This window comes from Typha latifolia, unplaced genomic scaffold (assembly GCF_019914945.1).
Source record: "Typha latifolia isolate L0001 unplaced genomic scaffold, TyphaL0001v2 contig_36, whole genome shotgun sequence".
In the NCBI taxonomy this organism is placed as follows: domain Eukaryota; kingdom Viridiplantae; phylum Streptophyta; class Magnoliopsida; order Poales; family Typhaceae; genus Typha; species Typha latifolia.
Genome location: NW_027330482.1, coordinates 1 through 17,109, shown reverse-complemented (window position 1 = coordinate 17,109; position 17,109 = coordinate 1). Strand labels below are relative to the sequence as shown.

The following is a 17,109-nucleotide window of genomic DNA, read 5'->3' as shown; positions in this document are numbered from 1 at the left end:
TCCAATTCAACTCCTGTAGTAGAACAATGTAATACTTGTTATATATATATATATATATATATATATATATATATATATATATATATATATATATATATATATATATATATAATGTGAAGGAGAGATTTCGCGTAAAATTGCCGACGGTGCACAAGCGCCGTGGACACGCTTTCCGAATACCCTTCTGCTGCTAGGGTTTTTATTTAGGGGTTTCTGCCTTCCTTTCTTCTCCCACGGCCGCCATGAATGGAAGAACATCTGGCGGAGAAGCCCTCATCTCCTCCTCCGTCTCCTTCCTCTAGAGCCGCCGCCGTATCCAAGATCGCCGTCGCCCAGATCTGCCTCGGCGCCGGCTACTCCGCCGCGGAGGCCCGGGCCATCAACGTCCTTTCTGACATTGCGGCCCGCTACATCCAAACCCTCGCCCGAGCCGCCGCATCCGCGGCCAACGCCCGCGGCCGCACGGACGTCAACGTCGTCGACCTCATCCGCGGCCTCGAGGAGCTCAGCATCTCACGTGGTTTTACGGGAGGCTCCGATCCGACGAGGCCGCTATTGAGGTCGGTTTTGCTAAAGGAGATGGCGGCGTTCGTGGAGGCGGTGGAGGAGGTGCCCTTCGCGAAGCCGCTCCCGAGGAGGAGAGGGGAAGGATGTGGGGTTTTGAAGAGGGTTCCCAGCTTCGCGGAGGCGGGGAGGGAGCCGCCGCTGCGTCACGTGCCGCGGTGGCTGCCGTGCTTCCCGGAGTCGTGGGAGGTGTTGAGGAAGAGAAGGGAGGTGGAAGAGGAGGCGGTGGTGAGCGTGACGACGAGTGGTGGGGAGACGAAAGGGGAAATATTGCGGGGAATATTGCCGCCGGAGAGGAAGAGTGTTGGGTTTCGGATGGTTCGGAGTTCGAAGGCGAGGAAAGTTGAGGAGAACGGCCAGATTGGACGAGTAGGGAACTGAACGGGTGCTTGTTATTTTTTTTTTAAAAAGAAAATTAAATTTTCTGGAGAAAGGATTCGAACCCATGATGCGGCAGCAAAAATAATATTGAGGGACGCCAGTGTTACCAACTTTACCGTGTGAGGTCAAGAGGAGATTTAATGACAATTGCTATGTTTCATTATATTTGATAAGCGATGTTGGAGTATCTCATTCTATTTACCATTAATAATATTTGGATAAGGCATATGTTCAAATAGCCTACCGGATCTGACATCAGTGAAATGATGATTCAACCTGGCATATCCTTACCTGAAATCTCCGACGGTTATCTTAAAAAAGAGGAAGAGAGGGAGTACAGAGAGAGGAGCATAAGTTGTTGCCAAGCTCAGTGCCAAATGCAAGATAACGGCTATGAGAATGGAAGTAAAATAATCTTGCTTTGATATATCCAGAGAGAATAAAATATGCTAATTTCTCTTCTCATATTTTCCTTTTTCTGTCTTTGTAGAGAAAATAAACCATGTTTTATGCTTATTGCAAGTAAACATTGTGTCTCAGTCTATTGTGGCTCCAGATTTTCTTCATCACAGTCAAGTTTGGGCCGAATGATTGCCAGGCAAACATGTAAATGTACTAAACCTATAATCCAAGTTTTTAAGAAATCAGTCCCAAATATGATGTAATCTGTAATCGTTATAGTAATCTTTTAAAGGCCTCTCAGAGGATAACAGATTTATTCGTAGGTTAACGTAGATAAACAAGTACAACATCTAGAAAACAAATCATCGCTTGCTTTCAAATTTGGGAAAGGTATAGCAGCCTAAGGCTAGGTGACTTGCCTCACCTCATATTCGTGACAAATTCTCAAAGGGCTGGCTTTAGAAACTGGCCTCTCTTCAGACCATAACTCCAAGTTAACAGTTCCAGCTCCCCAGTGCACCATACATTTGCTAACCTGACTTACTTCGAAGCGATTGGTCAAACTCAAACCTGCACATCTGTCCACAAGCATCCATTCCCCTGGGGAGTTGCAAAAACAAGAGAGAAAGAAAATGGTAAAGACACAAACTGATCAAAAATAGTGATTATAATACTAGACAATGTCCTGAAAAATAAGAAATTTTTCTTATGATAGTAATAGGTTGTGAGTTAATAAATATTACCATTAGGGCGGATATTTCCCTCAAATGATTGTTCTCCGGATTCCGGAGTAATCTCATGAGTTGAACCATCAATTGAATTGAAAGTAACAATAACTTCAGTAGGGTGCAGGAGGGTGAAAGTGGGGTGCACTCTCAAACACACCAATCTTCACAGAGAAATAAATACGAACAACATTAGCATTCTGGCATCAACATTGCAGGCAAGCATCTTAAGTTCTGCAGATGATGAACTATACTACATATTAAAAAGATGGCATCCTTAATAGTAATCAAAGCAGGGGAAGATTAAATTAATTGACTCCGACATAATAATCCACGATATTCTGTTAGCTATCCCATCAAATTAAACAAGCAAAAATATTTTGATAAATGTCTGTTAATAAAATGGAAAGGATTGTGCTATTTTTTTATGTATATGTAACTTGGTCACTTATTTGAAAGTAAATTTTAGAATAGAAGCATGGTGTAAATTAGTTGTTATAGCTGTACTAACCTTGAAAAACCACCAGAACCAGCTCCAACATTTTGTGCTATGATACTAGAGTCGATCTGGAAAATCTTGGGGTCATCTTTCAGAATAGATATCTGGCGCTGGAGAAGCAAGCCACCACCAATATCCCCTTCCATGCAAATTGATTCCATCTCTCCTGACTGTTCAAGGTTCCTCCTATAAATCCAGTCATTTAATAGTTATTCTTTCCAGAACTGAAAACATGAAATCTCTCTCTCCCTACATATGTATATATAAAAACTTCATTGGCATTGATCTTTTAGGATAGTACTGCTCTACACTAATATGATGCTGTAGCACAAGAGCAATCAGCCATTTCATGTAACAAAAAATTAAACAAATGAACATGAAAAGTCAAGCATCATACCAAACAACTTTATACTCTTCAGAGCATCCAGCAGACCGATATTCGGTACCACTATATTCTTCATATCCATCAAGTTCAATTCTGCTGTGAAGCCACTGACTACCTAAATAAGATATCAAGAGATAGAGGAATTACTAGTTTTAAACAAAAAAATTTACTAGTTTTAACATAAACTAAAAAGGAGTAGTATCACAAATTACCTGAAGGGAGATGCACCATGGAGATAATCCGACCTCCAATCCATGGCACCACCTTAAGAGTCCACTCACCACTCTTCAAATCAACTGGGGTCTTCGAGAGCTCAATGCCCTTCTGTTTAGAATGGTCATCTACGTCGGGAATATGCTGAATTGTTTCTGTATATATTCTTAATATTATTGTACAAGTATAATACTATAATGATAAACAACTAAAAACTTATAGCAGATGTGCATTAAATTGACTGATAGGGAAATGATTATCGAGATCAACTCTGTTGATCAAATTTTGCACTACATAAATTTGTTGCAGTCAAATTTTGCACTATATAAATCTCTATGATTGCCTTGGGATTTCAATTCTCCTTTAATGAGGATTGGCTTATGAGAGATTGGATTAAGGAAAAAGATAGTCAATATAACAAGAAAATTGATTTTATTCTTGCTATCATTGCAAATTCCCTTTAACATTTATGGAAAATCCGTAATGCTTATATCTTCAAGGAATTAAGTCCTCCTGTTTATTAGTTTTGGAGGAATATGTTAATGATGGTTAATTATTTCCAAAATCTGGATAAAGCAAAGTCCATCTTTGCTAATAGTTCCAATGAAAGTATATGGCACCCCACAAGCCCTAGATCAATTAAGATTAACATTGATGGTGTTTTTGATCCTAGAATCAAGAAGAGTGGTGGTGGGGGTGGGGGGTTTATTAGAGATTCTAATGCCTATGTTTTAACTGCATGTGGAGGGCCTTGTTCTGGCATTGAAGTAATATAGTCAGAAACAGGGGCGCTGAGAGGAGCCATAATCTCTCTAAGGAGATTGGCCTTCAAGATGTAGTGTTTGAACCTGATTCTCAGACGCTGGTTAATCTGTTTAAGTAGAAAACTTGTTCATGAAGGCTTAAAAAGTGTTATGGAATATTGCTACAAACTGAGCTCTACTTTCACAAACTTTAAAATTCAGCATGTCTATCGAGCTGCAAACAAGGCAGCTCATTGGTTAGCATGCTATAGTAAATGTGTAGACTTTACATTTTGTTGGGATGGTTCACGGATGTCTGAGTTCCAGACCATTTTGAATGTAGACGCATTTGGGGTGGGTGCTTCCTGGCGTTGTTAGAGTGTATTTTGAGCCTCTGACTTTCTTAATGAAGTCTTTTAATTAAAACATAAATAAAAAATAAATAAATCTGGTGGAATCATGGAGGATGGGCTAATACCTAAACATCTCTTGCACCGGTTTTCACTTTCCAATACTAAATTGGACACTTCAGATTCAGAAGGGACTCTAATCTGTATTTGCTCTCCATCAATACCATGTGAATCTATCTGAAAATTATATCCAACATAAAAGATTAAGTTATAAAAAGTCATGCTATCACATAAATAGCTTTATTGAACTAAATTTTGAAAACAATACCATGGCACCTCCTCCAAGTAATAAATGTACATGAAGGACACGCTTCGGTCTTTTTCGTGATCCTTCGGTTTTGTATACTTTAACAGTCACCACAGAAGAATGTAGTTCTGCAGCATAATGTGTCAAGAGAAAATCCCCTTGAGTGTACTGATATCCATCCCCATCATCCTCAAACAGGACACCTGCTGCTTTACCTGAGGAAAAAACACTTATTCTGTGGGGTTGAAGTGCTATCGCTTGCGAAAGAATACTAACATTCAATAATCAATACCTTGACTTCTGCTCTTTTGCACTAAAGTTGAGAAAGAAGAAAACAGTTGTCACATAAAAATATGTATCAGCGCAGAACTATTTTTCCACCCATGATTCAGATGCATATTAAGGGGATCATCATCCTCTGGATATCTAGGACCTGATAGTAACTTGTAGGTAAACTTCTATTGGATGCAAGAAAAAGTATATAAAGAAAGCCATCCAATACAATAGGGATGAGGAAGACAGGAAAAGTCTAGCAAGTTACCCAAATGTTAGCATATCCCACCTTGCCATTCAGCTTATCAAACCAGGCTTACCAAATAATTTTTGATCTCTCTGAGAATATCTCTCAATTCAAATATTAAAAAAACGGATTGATGTTGTTTCGCTGGTTCCTACTAAAGATCTCATCTCAATTGGAACTTTACATCCAATCCACAATCACAGACAAAATATAATAGGTGCACCCACATATCTGGAATTACAGTAACTTCCCAAGGAAATATTTGAATTTTCTTGCCTTGTGTATTCTCAGTGCAGACTACTTTGGATTCAAGGAAATGACAAATAAGAAAACAAAAAACAAAGAGACAATGCATATGCTGGTGAGAATGACCTAGGCAGTTTGATTAGTCATCTACCTTCAGATATAGGATCAGCAACTAGGTTGCAAGTTGGGTTTTGTACAGATTGGTACTATACTACTATGTCTAAAGAAGACTGTCCATTTAATGAAATCTTATGGAACAAAACTATCCAGCAACTACTAATACATCTTAACAAGTGTGGCAGCCAACCAGCTTATCACAGGATCAAACAATTAAAAGCATACGCTGAAACAAACTTATAGGAATAAGGCAAAAAGTTACCATCTTTGTCTAAAGCAACAATCAGTGATAAATCATCCTCCACATTTGCTTCACCAACGTGTTGAAGAGGAAGGCCCACGGGAATTATTGCTCCACCTTGTAAGTACAGCACTGGCAGATCCTAAGTAATGTATCAAAGTTTTGGTAGAAAAACAACAAACCGGTCAGTAGAAGTAAATTTTCCTCATTGTGCAGCATATTATGATCAACTTACAGGATGTGAATCTCCAAAGTCAAAAGGTAGCCAGATGCCCCTTGGCAGCACATGTGACAATTCATGCGCCCCTTTATCTGGTATAGTGCTGCCAACATCCACCAAGGATATAAAAATTCTTGCTGAAGATTTAACAAAAAAAAATTAACTTTTACACTAATATTGCTACCATAAGCTGCTCAACAAAATAGTAGCATATAAAAATGTCAACCATATTTATCATCTTTGAAGAATATGAAGAGATATGTCCAAAGTTAAGAGGTAAAAAATGACAAAACTGAAGTTCAGAGATATATTAGCAGTACCTGGAACAAATTAGAAGTGGTCCCAATAGAAAAGAACTTTCAACTGTTCTCAATTTTGAATCCTGTGGGTCTACATAAGTAAGTATGGAGTTAAGACTTAGCTAATCATAATATGCTAGAGTAAACAGAAACAGAATTAGTTTACCAGCAAAAAAAGCAGGAGCTGCAACAGGAGTACCCCTTGTATGAGCCATATAAAATAGTGTGTATATATGAGGTATTAGCCTATACCGTCTCAACAAGGCAAGGCGACATACTTCTTCACACTGTAAGATGTCAGAGTTGAGTCAGAGATAAGTGCTTTGGAGCAAGAACTTTAAAAACATCACTTTTCTTCCAAGAGGAAATATGGGAGAGAGATGGGTTGCCCAGCTCTGATTTCTTAATGGACTAGAATGCTTCACTCATGGACACTTGTCTTCTAGTTTCTAAGAGATATAACAGAACAAAAACTAAACACGGATAAGCAGTCTTGAAGTACTCATAGGTAAAGACATACCTCTTCTCCAAAGGACCATGGCTCATGGTCAATGGTTCTAGCTTCAGTATGCCCACGGGAAAAAGGAAATAGAGAACCCACTCCCATCCATCTTCCAAAAAGTCTTGGTGTTGCATTTCCAGCAAATCCACCAATATCGGGCCCTGATAATGGTTGACCACTTAGCCCCTGGTCAAAATACTAAATAGTGAGAACTAGTATTAGAAATATAAACAAACCAATATTGATCACTCTACAATCTCAGCAAACTCTGTAGAAGCAATAGCTTTATAACACATCTTTATGTTATAACGGCATAGTGAGGTTCATTTTATGTATAAAGATTTGATAGGAAGCAACTTTCCAAACCTGAAACAAATGAAGAGCATTTTACAAGTAAAATTCTATATGTTTTAGAATATTGTTAGGAAGCACGGCGGATATTGTTAAAGGGCATAAAAACCTCCACCTACCAACTGAAGAACCATTGATACACTCATATGTAAGTGTTCCCAGGTTGACAAGTTATCACCAGTCCACGTTGCAGCGTACCGCTGGCTTCCTATAAAACCAGCTCTGGTGAGAACGAAAGGCCGTTTAGTTTTACTAGCCATTTTCATTCCTTCATACGTTGACCTTGCCATGAGCATGCCATAGACCTGTATAGCTAAAAGTTAGAGCATGATACTCCGACTTAGAGACAAACATAGGCATTAATGAATTAAATGTCAACAGAAGTAAAAACAGCATCAGCAGCTTGGTGGCCGACAAGCCAAAGTAAACAAGTTGAAAATTGTAATTCTAGTTGATGGCATTAAAAATATGCTGCATTCTCAAACCAGAGAAATGTTAATAAAAAATTACATTGTGATAATATGAATGATTTTGGCAACCGCCAAGCATAATATCTCCTCTGTGAATGTTACTTTCTGGCATTGTTTTGGTCACAGTCTGCAAAATAAACAATATGACTTCAAATTCCTGCTTGCAGAAAATATAAAAGATAATATCAGTCTTGGAAGACTTACTTTGAAAATAGCAGGCTCATTCATATCATTCCATATCCCATCAACACCATTAGATATGAAGTCCTTTACTAACCTAGCCCACCATGAACGTGCTTTTTCTTGTGTAAAATCAGGGAAAACACAAGGTCCTGGCCATACATCCCCTGAGAAAAAGGGAAGAAAGTAGGAGAATAGACCTTGCAACTCTGACCCTATTAAGTTGAATCAATTGAGAAACCTTACCAGCATAAGGTTTTCCATCTGCTTTTTGAACCCAAATTTCACTTTCTGAACCACTATCATATATATGGTAACCCTCTTCATTTTTTATTCCTGGGTCAAGCATCCAAATTGCTTTAAAACCAATTGTGTGCAGATCCTCTACCATAGATTTTGGATCAGGGAACCGTTCCTGCAATATTATGGGATATCATAATCTGCATCTACAAAGTAACCAGAATCTTCGGACCATGGAACATAAATAAGTCATCGTCAGATGTTTAGAGAGATTCATTCTACATAGGAACAAAGAGAAATTGATGGAACAGAAAATAGGACAGCCTAAGTACAATTGCATCTGCAAATATGCATACAGTAGGACCGGAGATGTGCAGTTTCATAAGATCACATACCATTTATCTGCCTAGCTTTCACTGTCTATGTAGATAAAATGTGCAAAGAGTTGGGTTTGGATTAGGGATTATGTCCTCTGCATGACTAGCACTCAAAGCAACAGAATTATAGTTTGGGGATTATATAAATTGATATGTCAGAGCATGCACAGTATACACAAAAGTGTCATGAGTTATGACTCATCAACTTACAAGCATGCTTGTGAACGAATAAATGGAGCATGAGATACATCATATTGTATTTTGCAACAAAATTCTGCATTTAATTTGATCTCCGTTTGTTACTGATCTATTCAAAACAGTTTGACATGGATTTCCATTCTAACCACATCATATTGATTGTGAAAAGATCAAGTATTAATGTATTATAGCTTCTCAGTGCAGATCTGCTATAAAATATTTTTACATATGATGAGTTTCAAAGACAATAAATGAAAAACTTACTTGGTCAAAAGTGAAACATCGAAAACCATCCATGTAGTCAATATCCATCCAAATGACATCACAAGGTATGGATTTTTCTCGAAAAGTTCTGGCAATCTGTCAGACAAAATTACAATGTAAAGTTGCACGAAAATATTATCACTGATATAACATCAGGATAATAAGATGTAATGTGTAAAGATGATTATAGTAGTAGCTAAGAAGTACCTGGAGAACTTTTTCAGCTGTATCATAGCTCCAGCGACATTGATGATAACCAAGCGACCATTTTGGAGGCATTGACAAAGTTCCTAAATATCACTGTTGTACTCATTATCTAGACCAACTGATAAAGAAAGGTATAGTTTTATATCAACACTCTATTTAACAGAACCTTGATATGTCTTGCACAAAAAAAAGGCCAAAAACATCAATTGAAAAATACAAGGCACTTTAGTATATGCAAACTGCAAAGTAAGAAAATATATATTTGAAACAGAAGCAGTACTGGTAAGACTTATCTACAACTTTATTGCTTATATGTGTATTACCTATCAGCATAATGTCTGTCTAGCATACCAACAATAATGGTACCATTTCAGATTATCAGCATGCGATTAATGTAACAATGTTGCACTTGAAATACTTCTGTATTATCTTGTTAACCTTGCAAAGCATTTAACTGAGTTAATTTATAAAATTTTCTTATGTTATTGATAGAGAACCAACTACTGATGCCACGGTATTTAATCCAAATGCAAATGAATAAGCCATTATCTTGCAATAAAATCTAATACAACAAAGTGCATTTCATGTAATGTAAGAGAACAAAAACAAACATGACTAAGACAGATTCAACCATATAAAAGAATGATATAAGCTGTAATGTTTTAGTCAACAACCAGTCCATATTGCCAAAAAACACAGAAGTTTCATTAGGTGAAGCCAATAACATCATATTCATTCACTGAAACAGAGTCTAGAGAATAACCAATCGCATGAGACAGGGATATCAGGACTTCATTAGGCGACTCAAATGGACCAAAAGTAATGACCGGGTAGGCAGCTGCAGCAGTGAATTTTATAGTAGATTCTTCCCTTAGATCAATCTGTTCAAGAAGCCGTTTTTACTCGAGCATCAGAGTAACACAATACAGAACCAATTCGGTGGCAAACTAATGCAAACAGAACCATCTACATACCTCACAACGCAGAGTAGTGTCAGCAAGAATCCCCAATGTCCTTCCATCTGGAAGAAGCGATAGTACCCAAGGGTGCGACTGGTACAACGACGTGGTTCCTGGTCCATAACCCCACGCATCCGTGTTCCATGTGAATATCTAAGCATCACAATAAATTGTCAAAAATTAAATAAAAAAAATCCCCAAAATATAAAAGGTCTCGAGATAGATAGCTTACACGCTTCCCCGTTCGCTCAAGCTGCCCGCTTACTTCCCCAGTTCCATAGTGAGATGTTCCAGAAGGAAGCTATCAAAAGGCATATGAAGAATCAGGATCATTTCAAAATATCGACGACAACAAACTTAATGTACTTGAAATTAGGGACGAGAACCGACCTTGATCACAACCTTCTGGTGTCCAAGAAGGCACTCAAATCCCGGAACAAACTCGGGGACCTTGTGAATCATGATCGGCGTCTCCCTAACCTTGGGATCCACGAACGAGAGGCTGGGAGACGCGGCATCCCGGTGACTTCCCGAGCAATCGAACCGGAAGACACCCTCTTCAAGGATCGGGTCGAAGGCCATCTCTCCCGAGGTGGCATCCGCCGCCATCGTTCCTTCGTCCATCCTGGAAACCAATCGCCGATCGATCCAAGCCCTCGAATCGACGGTCCTCCCCCTGCGCAGACGCGAACACCGCAATCAACTACGGTACAAGGAATCCTAATGAAAGGAGGAGGGGAGAGAAATGACCTCCAAGAGAGGAGATGGGATCGGGGAGGATTTCTAGGAGATGGGAGAGGAGAGCTTCTTGGGGAATGGCGGGAATGGGAGCGGGAAAGAAGAGGAAATGGAAGTCGACCAAGACTTGGTAGTGGCACTCGTGGTGTTGTTCCAGTAATAGTTTTTAAAGGCATTATTGGGAAGAGGATGATGAGCTGGAGCCCGGAGAGGTTTATTAAAGAAGCCAAGGCTTAAAAGGTTGAGATCGGATTCCACTCGAGTTCTCTCAACGATGCCCACGTGGATGATATTCCCCCTTAAGGCCCCACCCATCAAAGAATTTCTCTCTCTCTCTCTCTCTCTCTCTCTCTCTCTCTCTCTCTCTCTCTCTCTCTCTCTCTCTCTCTCTCTCTCTCTTAACTCATGTAGATAATAATAAGGGTAGAAAAGTAGATTACGTAAATAAAAAAGAAAGTACATAAAGAATAGTCCCTAATCTGTACATTTTAAATGGAAATGATATCCTACAAAAACCATTCCAATTAATGGGCAGACCTAACCTTTGGGTTTGGTCTCCTAATCTGACTGACTGGGTACTGCCAAGTCCATTTATGCCTACTTAGACGCATGGGAATAGTCCCAATTCGCCTTTTTTGTCTAAGAAGATCTATTGGGCCAGGGCTGTCTAGACCTTGGACTTGATTCTCTGTGTCCAAACTGTGGCGTTGAACCTAATATATATTTGCCACCTTTCTTTTGTAGAGAAGTACTTTGAGGTTAACTTCTTTAGTTTGCACCACATTACACCTGAGGGATAAGATATTGAGCTTTGGGTCTCGAAGAACGGTGGTCTTTTTGGGCCGAAGAAAGATTTGCTCGAGGTGGTTCTTGCAGTTGTTCATTGGCATATCTGGAAACGTAAAAATAATGTTATTTTTAATGATATTTATGAGCCGACACTTAAGCTTTGGAACTACTCCCTAGCTCTCTCTCTCTCTTTAGAATATTATGAGTGGAAGCCGTCTAAGGATGCAAAGCATAAGCTACAAAATCCCTTTAATTCTGTGGGAACCCCAACCCAAGGGTGGGCAAAAACTAGATAACGATGGATCCTTCATTGGATCACATGATTTAAGTGGCTTGGGGTCCGGCAGTCTAATGGGAGTCCTCTCACGCAGGAAAACAGTGTGTACTAGGCCATGGAGCCCATCATTCCTGATATATATATATATATATATGTCTACTCACAAAATAGTAAGATTATATATTTTCTCATATTATTCATGAAGCTAATCAAACCTTTAATTGGCTTGTGAACCTAGGGCAATCTCAAGGTTTCGGCTACACCACCGGCATCTATCCTCCGGTCGAAAGGACTTTTTGTAACTGTGGCAGCTAAGTAAATAAATTTTTGTACTTTGATAAAAAAAAATTCCTACAAAACCAATGGAACAGCAATTGAGAATTATTTGTGGGAAACTGACACTGAGGTCAAAGGAAAGAAAGATTGTCAGTCGTTAGGAGTGAATATGTCTAATAGTAATCCTAATAGATTTGATCGACTACATAAGGAAAGAAAGATCCACTCAAACACAATGCATAGGAACTGGAGAGGTGTATAAAGCAGTAGGGGAAAAAATAGCTTTCCTTTAAAAGAGTTCATTACTCATTAGCTCCTACTTCAAGAAAATTCTTTCTTTTCATAAAAAAAATAAAAATGTGATTTCTTTGAGATAACATGACATTTACAACAAAAATTCGATCCATATATAACAGAAAAAGAAAGAACCCTTGCTCCCAAGTCAAAAAAAAAGAAAAGAAAAAGAAAAAGAAAAAGAAAAAGCAGTTACAAGATAGCAAGCATTGGCAGATTCTTACTGATACAACAAAACTTGCTTGCTGTTTACCAGGTCTCTTTAGTGTTTGATCCCCTCTTTGATCATAATATTTCTCCACTTATCTTTCAGATCACCAGGCAGACGAGTTCTGTGAAATACATTCCCTCCAGATTCCAAAATTTCTTTCCATGGAACAAGTCCATTTTTTAAAGCAAATTTCTGCATCCCCTCCTGCATTTAAAAAAGAATTTGTTTCATTTAGATGCTTTAGAAACAGCACGATGACTTGTAGTGTCAGATATCAATAAAAAATGGAAATGCAGAAGAAGACGACCACAAAAGGCTCATCTCTCCGACCTTACACAAAAGCACCGGTCTGTAGCATGCACATCAATTATGTATAATGCACTAACCTTTGTATTTTGAAGAGAAAGTAATTCATAGTAAAACTTGTTAGAGCTGTTAGCAAGTAATAACAAGATCAAAGGATGCATACTCTTAGAGCTTCTTCCTCCTCTGAGGTCCAAGGAAGTTTGGTCCGCCTTCCAGAAGGGATCACCGGATTTGAACTAGAAGACAGAACAAGTAACAAAAATTCATTGCAGCCTTAATCACAAAATTGATGCCTTAAAGGCATAAACACTATTTGGTAACTACTGTAGATCAACTCCAAAGATTTCATGAAAGTTTGCAGCCAAAAGATACAAGATATAGCTAATTATAAATAACCAAACACTTAATCAAGTGGACTGGTGGGAGAAAACATTAATATTGTAGAAGGAAAAGGGTACCGCAGATAAACTAGAAAATTATTAGGATAAATTCATTTAGCAGCTTAATCTTACTGAAGCATACTGCTATTATTTTGCAAAAGAAAAAAAAAAGAGAGAAAAGAAAACTAGTCTTGCTAATCTACAGTTTCACAGTCCAAATTTTTAAAAAGTCTGTCAAAGAGAAACCTCTTTACAGAATGTATTATGAACCAGAGATAAGAGAAAGCAGAGAAATACAGGGGAAAGAGATCTGGTTCTGCTATGTATCACGAAAGCATAAAAGCATGCTACAATCTTCTTCTATGTGATCATGCATATAACAGATAACAACTATTGCCTCTATCTGTTCTCAATTGCTTTTCTCTGATCAGAACTTCTGCTCTATATAGGCACACAGTAATGGAGCAAGATATTCTTTGGGTAATTTGATTAAAGAATTTACATCCCAGGACAGTCATGCAAATCTCTTTAGCAGCATTTCTGATAGTTCATATATTACGAAGTAGCTAAATAAAAGTATAAGACAAGCTGTCTAACATAACTAAATACTTACTAGCGCTCAGGCCGAGATACACGTTTCCTATTCTTTCTGGGTGAAGACTTGTATCTCTTCTGGTTTTCAACCATTTCTTGTGGATGATGAGTCTCCACTGTATCTGTCTCTCGTGATCTTCTTTTGAGATGCCTCTCACTGTTTCTTGATGGCAATGTTTTGTTACCAATGTCATCGCCAGCAGCAGTTTGTACTTGTGGAGAACTTCTCAATTGTATTCTGTTCCTTGATAGTGATGTTTTGTTGCCTGTGGCATTGTCAGGGGCAGTTTCTACTTGATCTGAACTTCTCAATTGTTGATTATTTATATGGTCATCATCTAAGCTCTTTTCATCAATTTGTTGAACTCTGAAAGCCTCATAGCTAGCTTGAGATTTATCAACATCCTTGAGGGATAAATCACCAATATTGGCTGCTGAATGAGGTTCTGCATGCTGTGGTTGCTGGTTCTCTGCCAGCAGATTTTGGGTGCTGTTCTGAACAGTAGATGTACCTCCAGCATCCATCCTTTTGTCATCTAATTTCTGTATGTTAATAGATGAATCGTAGCCCCCAACTTCATCGCCAGGAGCATTTCGTACTTGAAGAGAACTTCTCAATTGTATTCTGTTTCTTGATGGTGATCTTTTGTTGCCAGTATCAATTTCAAGAGTAATTTCCACTTGATCTGAACTTCTCAGTTGTTTATTAATTATATGGTCATCACCTAAGCTTTTTTCATCATTTTGTTGAACTCTGAAAGCCTCATAGCTAGGTTGAGATTTATCAACATCCTTAAGGGGTAAATTGCCAATATTGGCTTCAGAATGAGGTTCTGCCTGTTGTGGCCGCTGGTTCTCTGCCAGCAGATTTTGGGTGCTGCTCTGAACAATGGATTGACCTTCATCATCCATCCTCTCGTCGCATAATTTCTCTAAGTTAACAGATGCATCATATCCCCCAATGTCCTTCTCCAAAGATCCAGCAGGCTGCTCGTCTTTATTACCAGCAGTTTCCATTTGCCGGTGGCCCTCCGCTTCTGTATAACTCCCATCTAATCTGTTACTCTGATGCCGACCAGAGTGATCATCTAAATGATGCCCCACATCTTTTTCAAAACTTTCTTGATGTCTTCCAGGTGATTTCTTCTTTCTATGACTTTCAATAATATCTTTACCTACAAAAGCTGAAAGGATTTTCCTTGCTTTTGAATATGCAACAGCAGCTCTTGCATATGAACAAAAGGGGCAGTAGAAGAGGCCGGTTTTATCAAACCTAACCGGCGGGTCCAAACAGCTTTTATGAACAGCGACCAGACAACCGTTCGCTCTGCAAGTCAATAATTCACCAGCTTTACAGCATTTTAAGCAGAAACTTTGTTCTGTACAATTCCCATAGGCAGAATCATGATTGGTTTGCACTAGAGAATTCAACATGCGGTGCTTCTCAGTAGCAACCATATCAGCAGACTCAAAGTCATAAGGATCATTATCAGAGTCCTCATCAATTGGCGGCTCTGGTTGGACACTCATGTCACCTTGGAAATAGTCTTTCTCACCAGAACTGGGATTTACTTTCTCTCCAGGGTCATTTGGAGATGCATGTAAATTCATATCAGAGTTGGTAGGAGCTACTGTAGCTGGAATTTGTCCACCTGAGCAGTTATCATTACTGTCTTGGTTTATGATTTTCTTCACAGCTTCATGCTCACCATTGGCATTGCATTGTGGAAGATCTTCTTGGTCATGTTTGGTCAGACCACTATGTTCCTTCAAGGAGGAAAGAATTGTACTGGACCCCTCCAAAATAGATTCTTTCAACTGAATGATGTAGACATAAGGAGGGTAAGCAGTATATCAGAAGCAGGTCCTTCTGTTTGTTCTTATGTTTTAGATAAAATTCTGCATACCAGATCAAGGGAAGATTTTGGCATGGTAGCCCTCTTGTGGAGAATAAATTGACGGATATAATGACGGAATCTCTGGCGACTATTCCTTTCCGGTTTATGCTTACCTGTCACCTACAAAAGATGATGGATCACTTCCAAATCAGCTAAGATAACATTCAAGAGACACTGAGTCAAGGAAACTAACATCCAGAAGTTAAAAGAAATATGAAGGGGGAAAAGAAATTTCCAAATTGTTGAACTTTTGCTACATATGCATGCACACAGACTAGAACTGTATAAATGAGAGTTAAATGGAGATATTTTACAAAAATAAGCAGAGCAAGAAGATATCATATAGAAAACTTGCCCAAAATGATAACTTTACGAGAAAGAATAAAAGATCGCTCTTTCTTCCAGATAGCCCCAGAGAAACACTTCTAATGTTAGAAACAATTACATGTCATTTAAAATTTTAATAAAGAATAATGGCGAGAAAAAGAATAGCAGAGCAATCTAAATACCTTCCTCAGGTAGCAGCAGAGAACATCCTCGCTGGATCGAGAAACATCGATCAAAGAACGCGAGCCCGAAGGGAGATTGGAAGCCTCTCGGCGACTCCTGCCCACACATTTCTCCAGATACCTCAACGCGACCTTCTCCCGCACCTTTACCGGGGCATCGGAGTAGAAATTGGGCAAACTAGAGATAATAGCTACAACGAATTCGAAACCGTGCCGAATAAGCAGCAGAAAAAACTGGAAGAAAACCCTCGATATTTGAAATTCCCGTTCTCGTTACCTTGGAGGATGGAGGGATCGACTTGCTTTAGGTCGGCTAGGGTTTCGACGACCCAGTACCATGGGAGGGCGCTGGAGGAGACCATTTGGAGGAGGAGGAGGAGAGAATTGAGAGGGGGGAGTGCGTTAGGGTTCTAAAAATCGCTTCTTGATTAATTGCTAGGGAAAGGAGTCGACGTGGTGGTCAGTCAGTGCACACGGCGGTGTACGAGGCAAGCCTCCGTTTGAAATGGTGTGTGGGGGAATAGGATTTCGGAGGCACATGCAATTTTTTAGTACCCGATACGATATAATAGGGTTCTCATGAGGATCCGAATCCGATAAAGAGAGCCGGCCGGGCCGATACTTAAATCTCTGTTCCTTTTGCATTAGTAGCCCTCAAAAATCTGTTATTATTGTTAAGTTTTCTTCTTCTTTTTTCTTTTTTGGCTGAATAATATGAGGTGAAAATGAAGACATACCCAAACTCCTTAAAAAGTTTTGAAGGACAGGGATATATATATAATCTTGGAGAGAAGTTGAACTAATTAAAAGTAGAAAGATTATTAACCCAAAAAAAAAAAAAAAAAAAGTTGCAGTCACATTGATTTCGTTTTCAAAT

At 38.9% G+C, this 17,109-nt stretch overlaps 3 protein-coding genes across 3 annotated transcripts; 1 reads left to right on the top strand and 2 right to left on the bottom strand.

Moving 5' to 3' along the window:
- The first annotated feature begins 124 nt into the window (after window positions 1-124).
- Window positions 125-1,183, top strand: LOC140802588 (transcription initiation factor TFIID subunit 8-like). Its single transcript, XM_073158119.1, has one exon. The coding sequence runs from the start codon at window positions 247-249 to the stop codon at window positions 943-945; it is 699 nt and encodes a 232-aa protein (XP_073014220.1). The 5' UTR covers window positions 125-246; the 3' UTR covers window positions 946-1,183.
- A 395-nt stretch (window positions 1,184-1,578) lies between these two features.
- Window positions 1,579-10,892, bottom strand: LOC140802586 (uncharacterized). The gene is made up of 23 exons (XM_073158117.1): window positions 10,711-10,892; window positions 10,351-10,636; window positions 10,193-10,261; window positions 9,976-10,113; window positions 9,765-9,882; window positions 9,002-9,084; window positions 8,795-8,890; window positions 7,962-8,130; window positions 7,740-7,882; window positions 7,576-7,662; window positions 7,185-7,370; window positions 6,733-6,900; window positions 6,379-6,499; window positions 6,234-6,303; window positions 5,929-6,016; window positions 5,715-5,835; window positions 4,591-4,784; window positions 4,391-4,499; window positions 3,169-3,324; window positions 2,969-3,071; window positions 2,584-2,757; window positions 2,091-2,236; window positions 1,579-1,947 (listed from the first exon to the last, which is right to left on the bottom strand). Exons 1-23 carry the CDS (start codon window positions 10,872-10,874, stop codon window positions 1,754-1,756), a joined length of 3,183 nt encoding a protein of 1,060 aa, XP_073014218.1. The 5' UTR covers window positions 10,875-10,892; the 3' UTR covers window positions 1,579-1,753.
- Window positions 10,893-12,360: 1,468 nt separating this feature from the next.
- Window positions 12,361-16,737, bottom strand: LOC140802587 (uncharacterized). The gene is made up of 6 exons (XM_073158118.1): window positions 16,510-16,737; window positions 16,233-16,423; window positions 15,733-15,843; window positions 13,845-15,643; window positions 13,015-13,087; window positions 12,361-12,749 (listed from the first exon to the last, which is right to left on the bottom strand). Exons 1-6 carry the CDS (start codon window positions 16,592-16,594, stop codon window positions 12,597-12,599), a joined length of 2,412 nt encoding a protein of 803 aa, XP_073014219.1. The 5' UTR covers window positions 16,595-16,737; the 3' UTR covers window positions 12,361-12,596.
- Window positions 16,738-17,109: the final 372 nt, after the last annotated feature.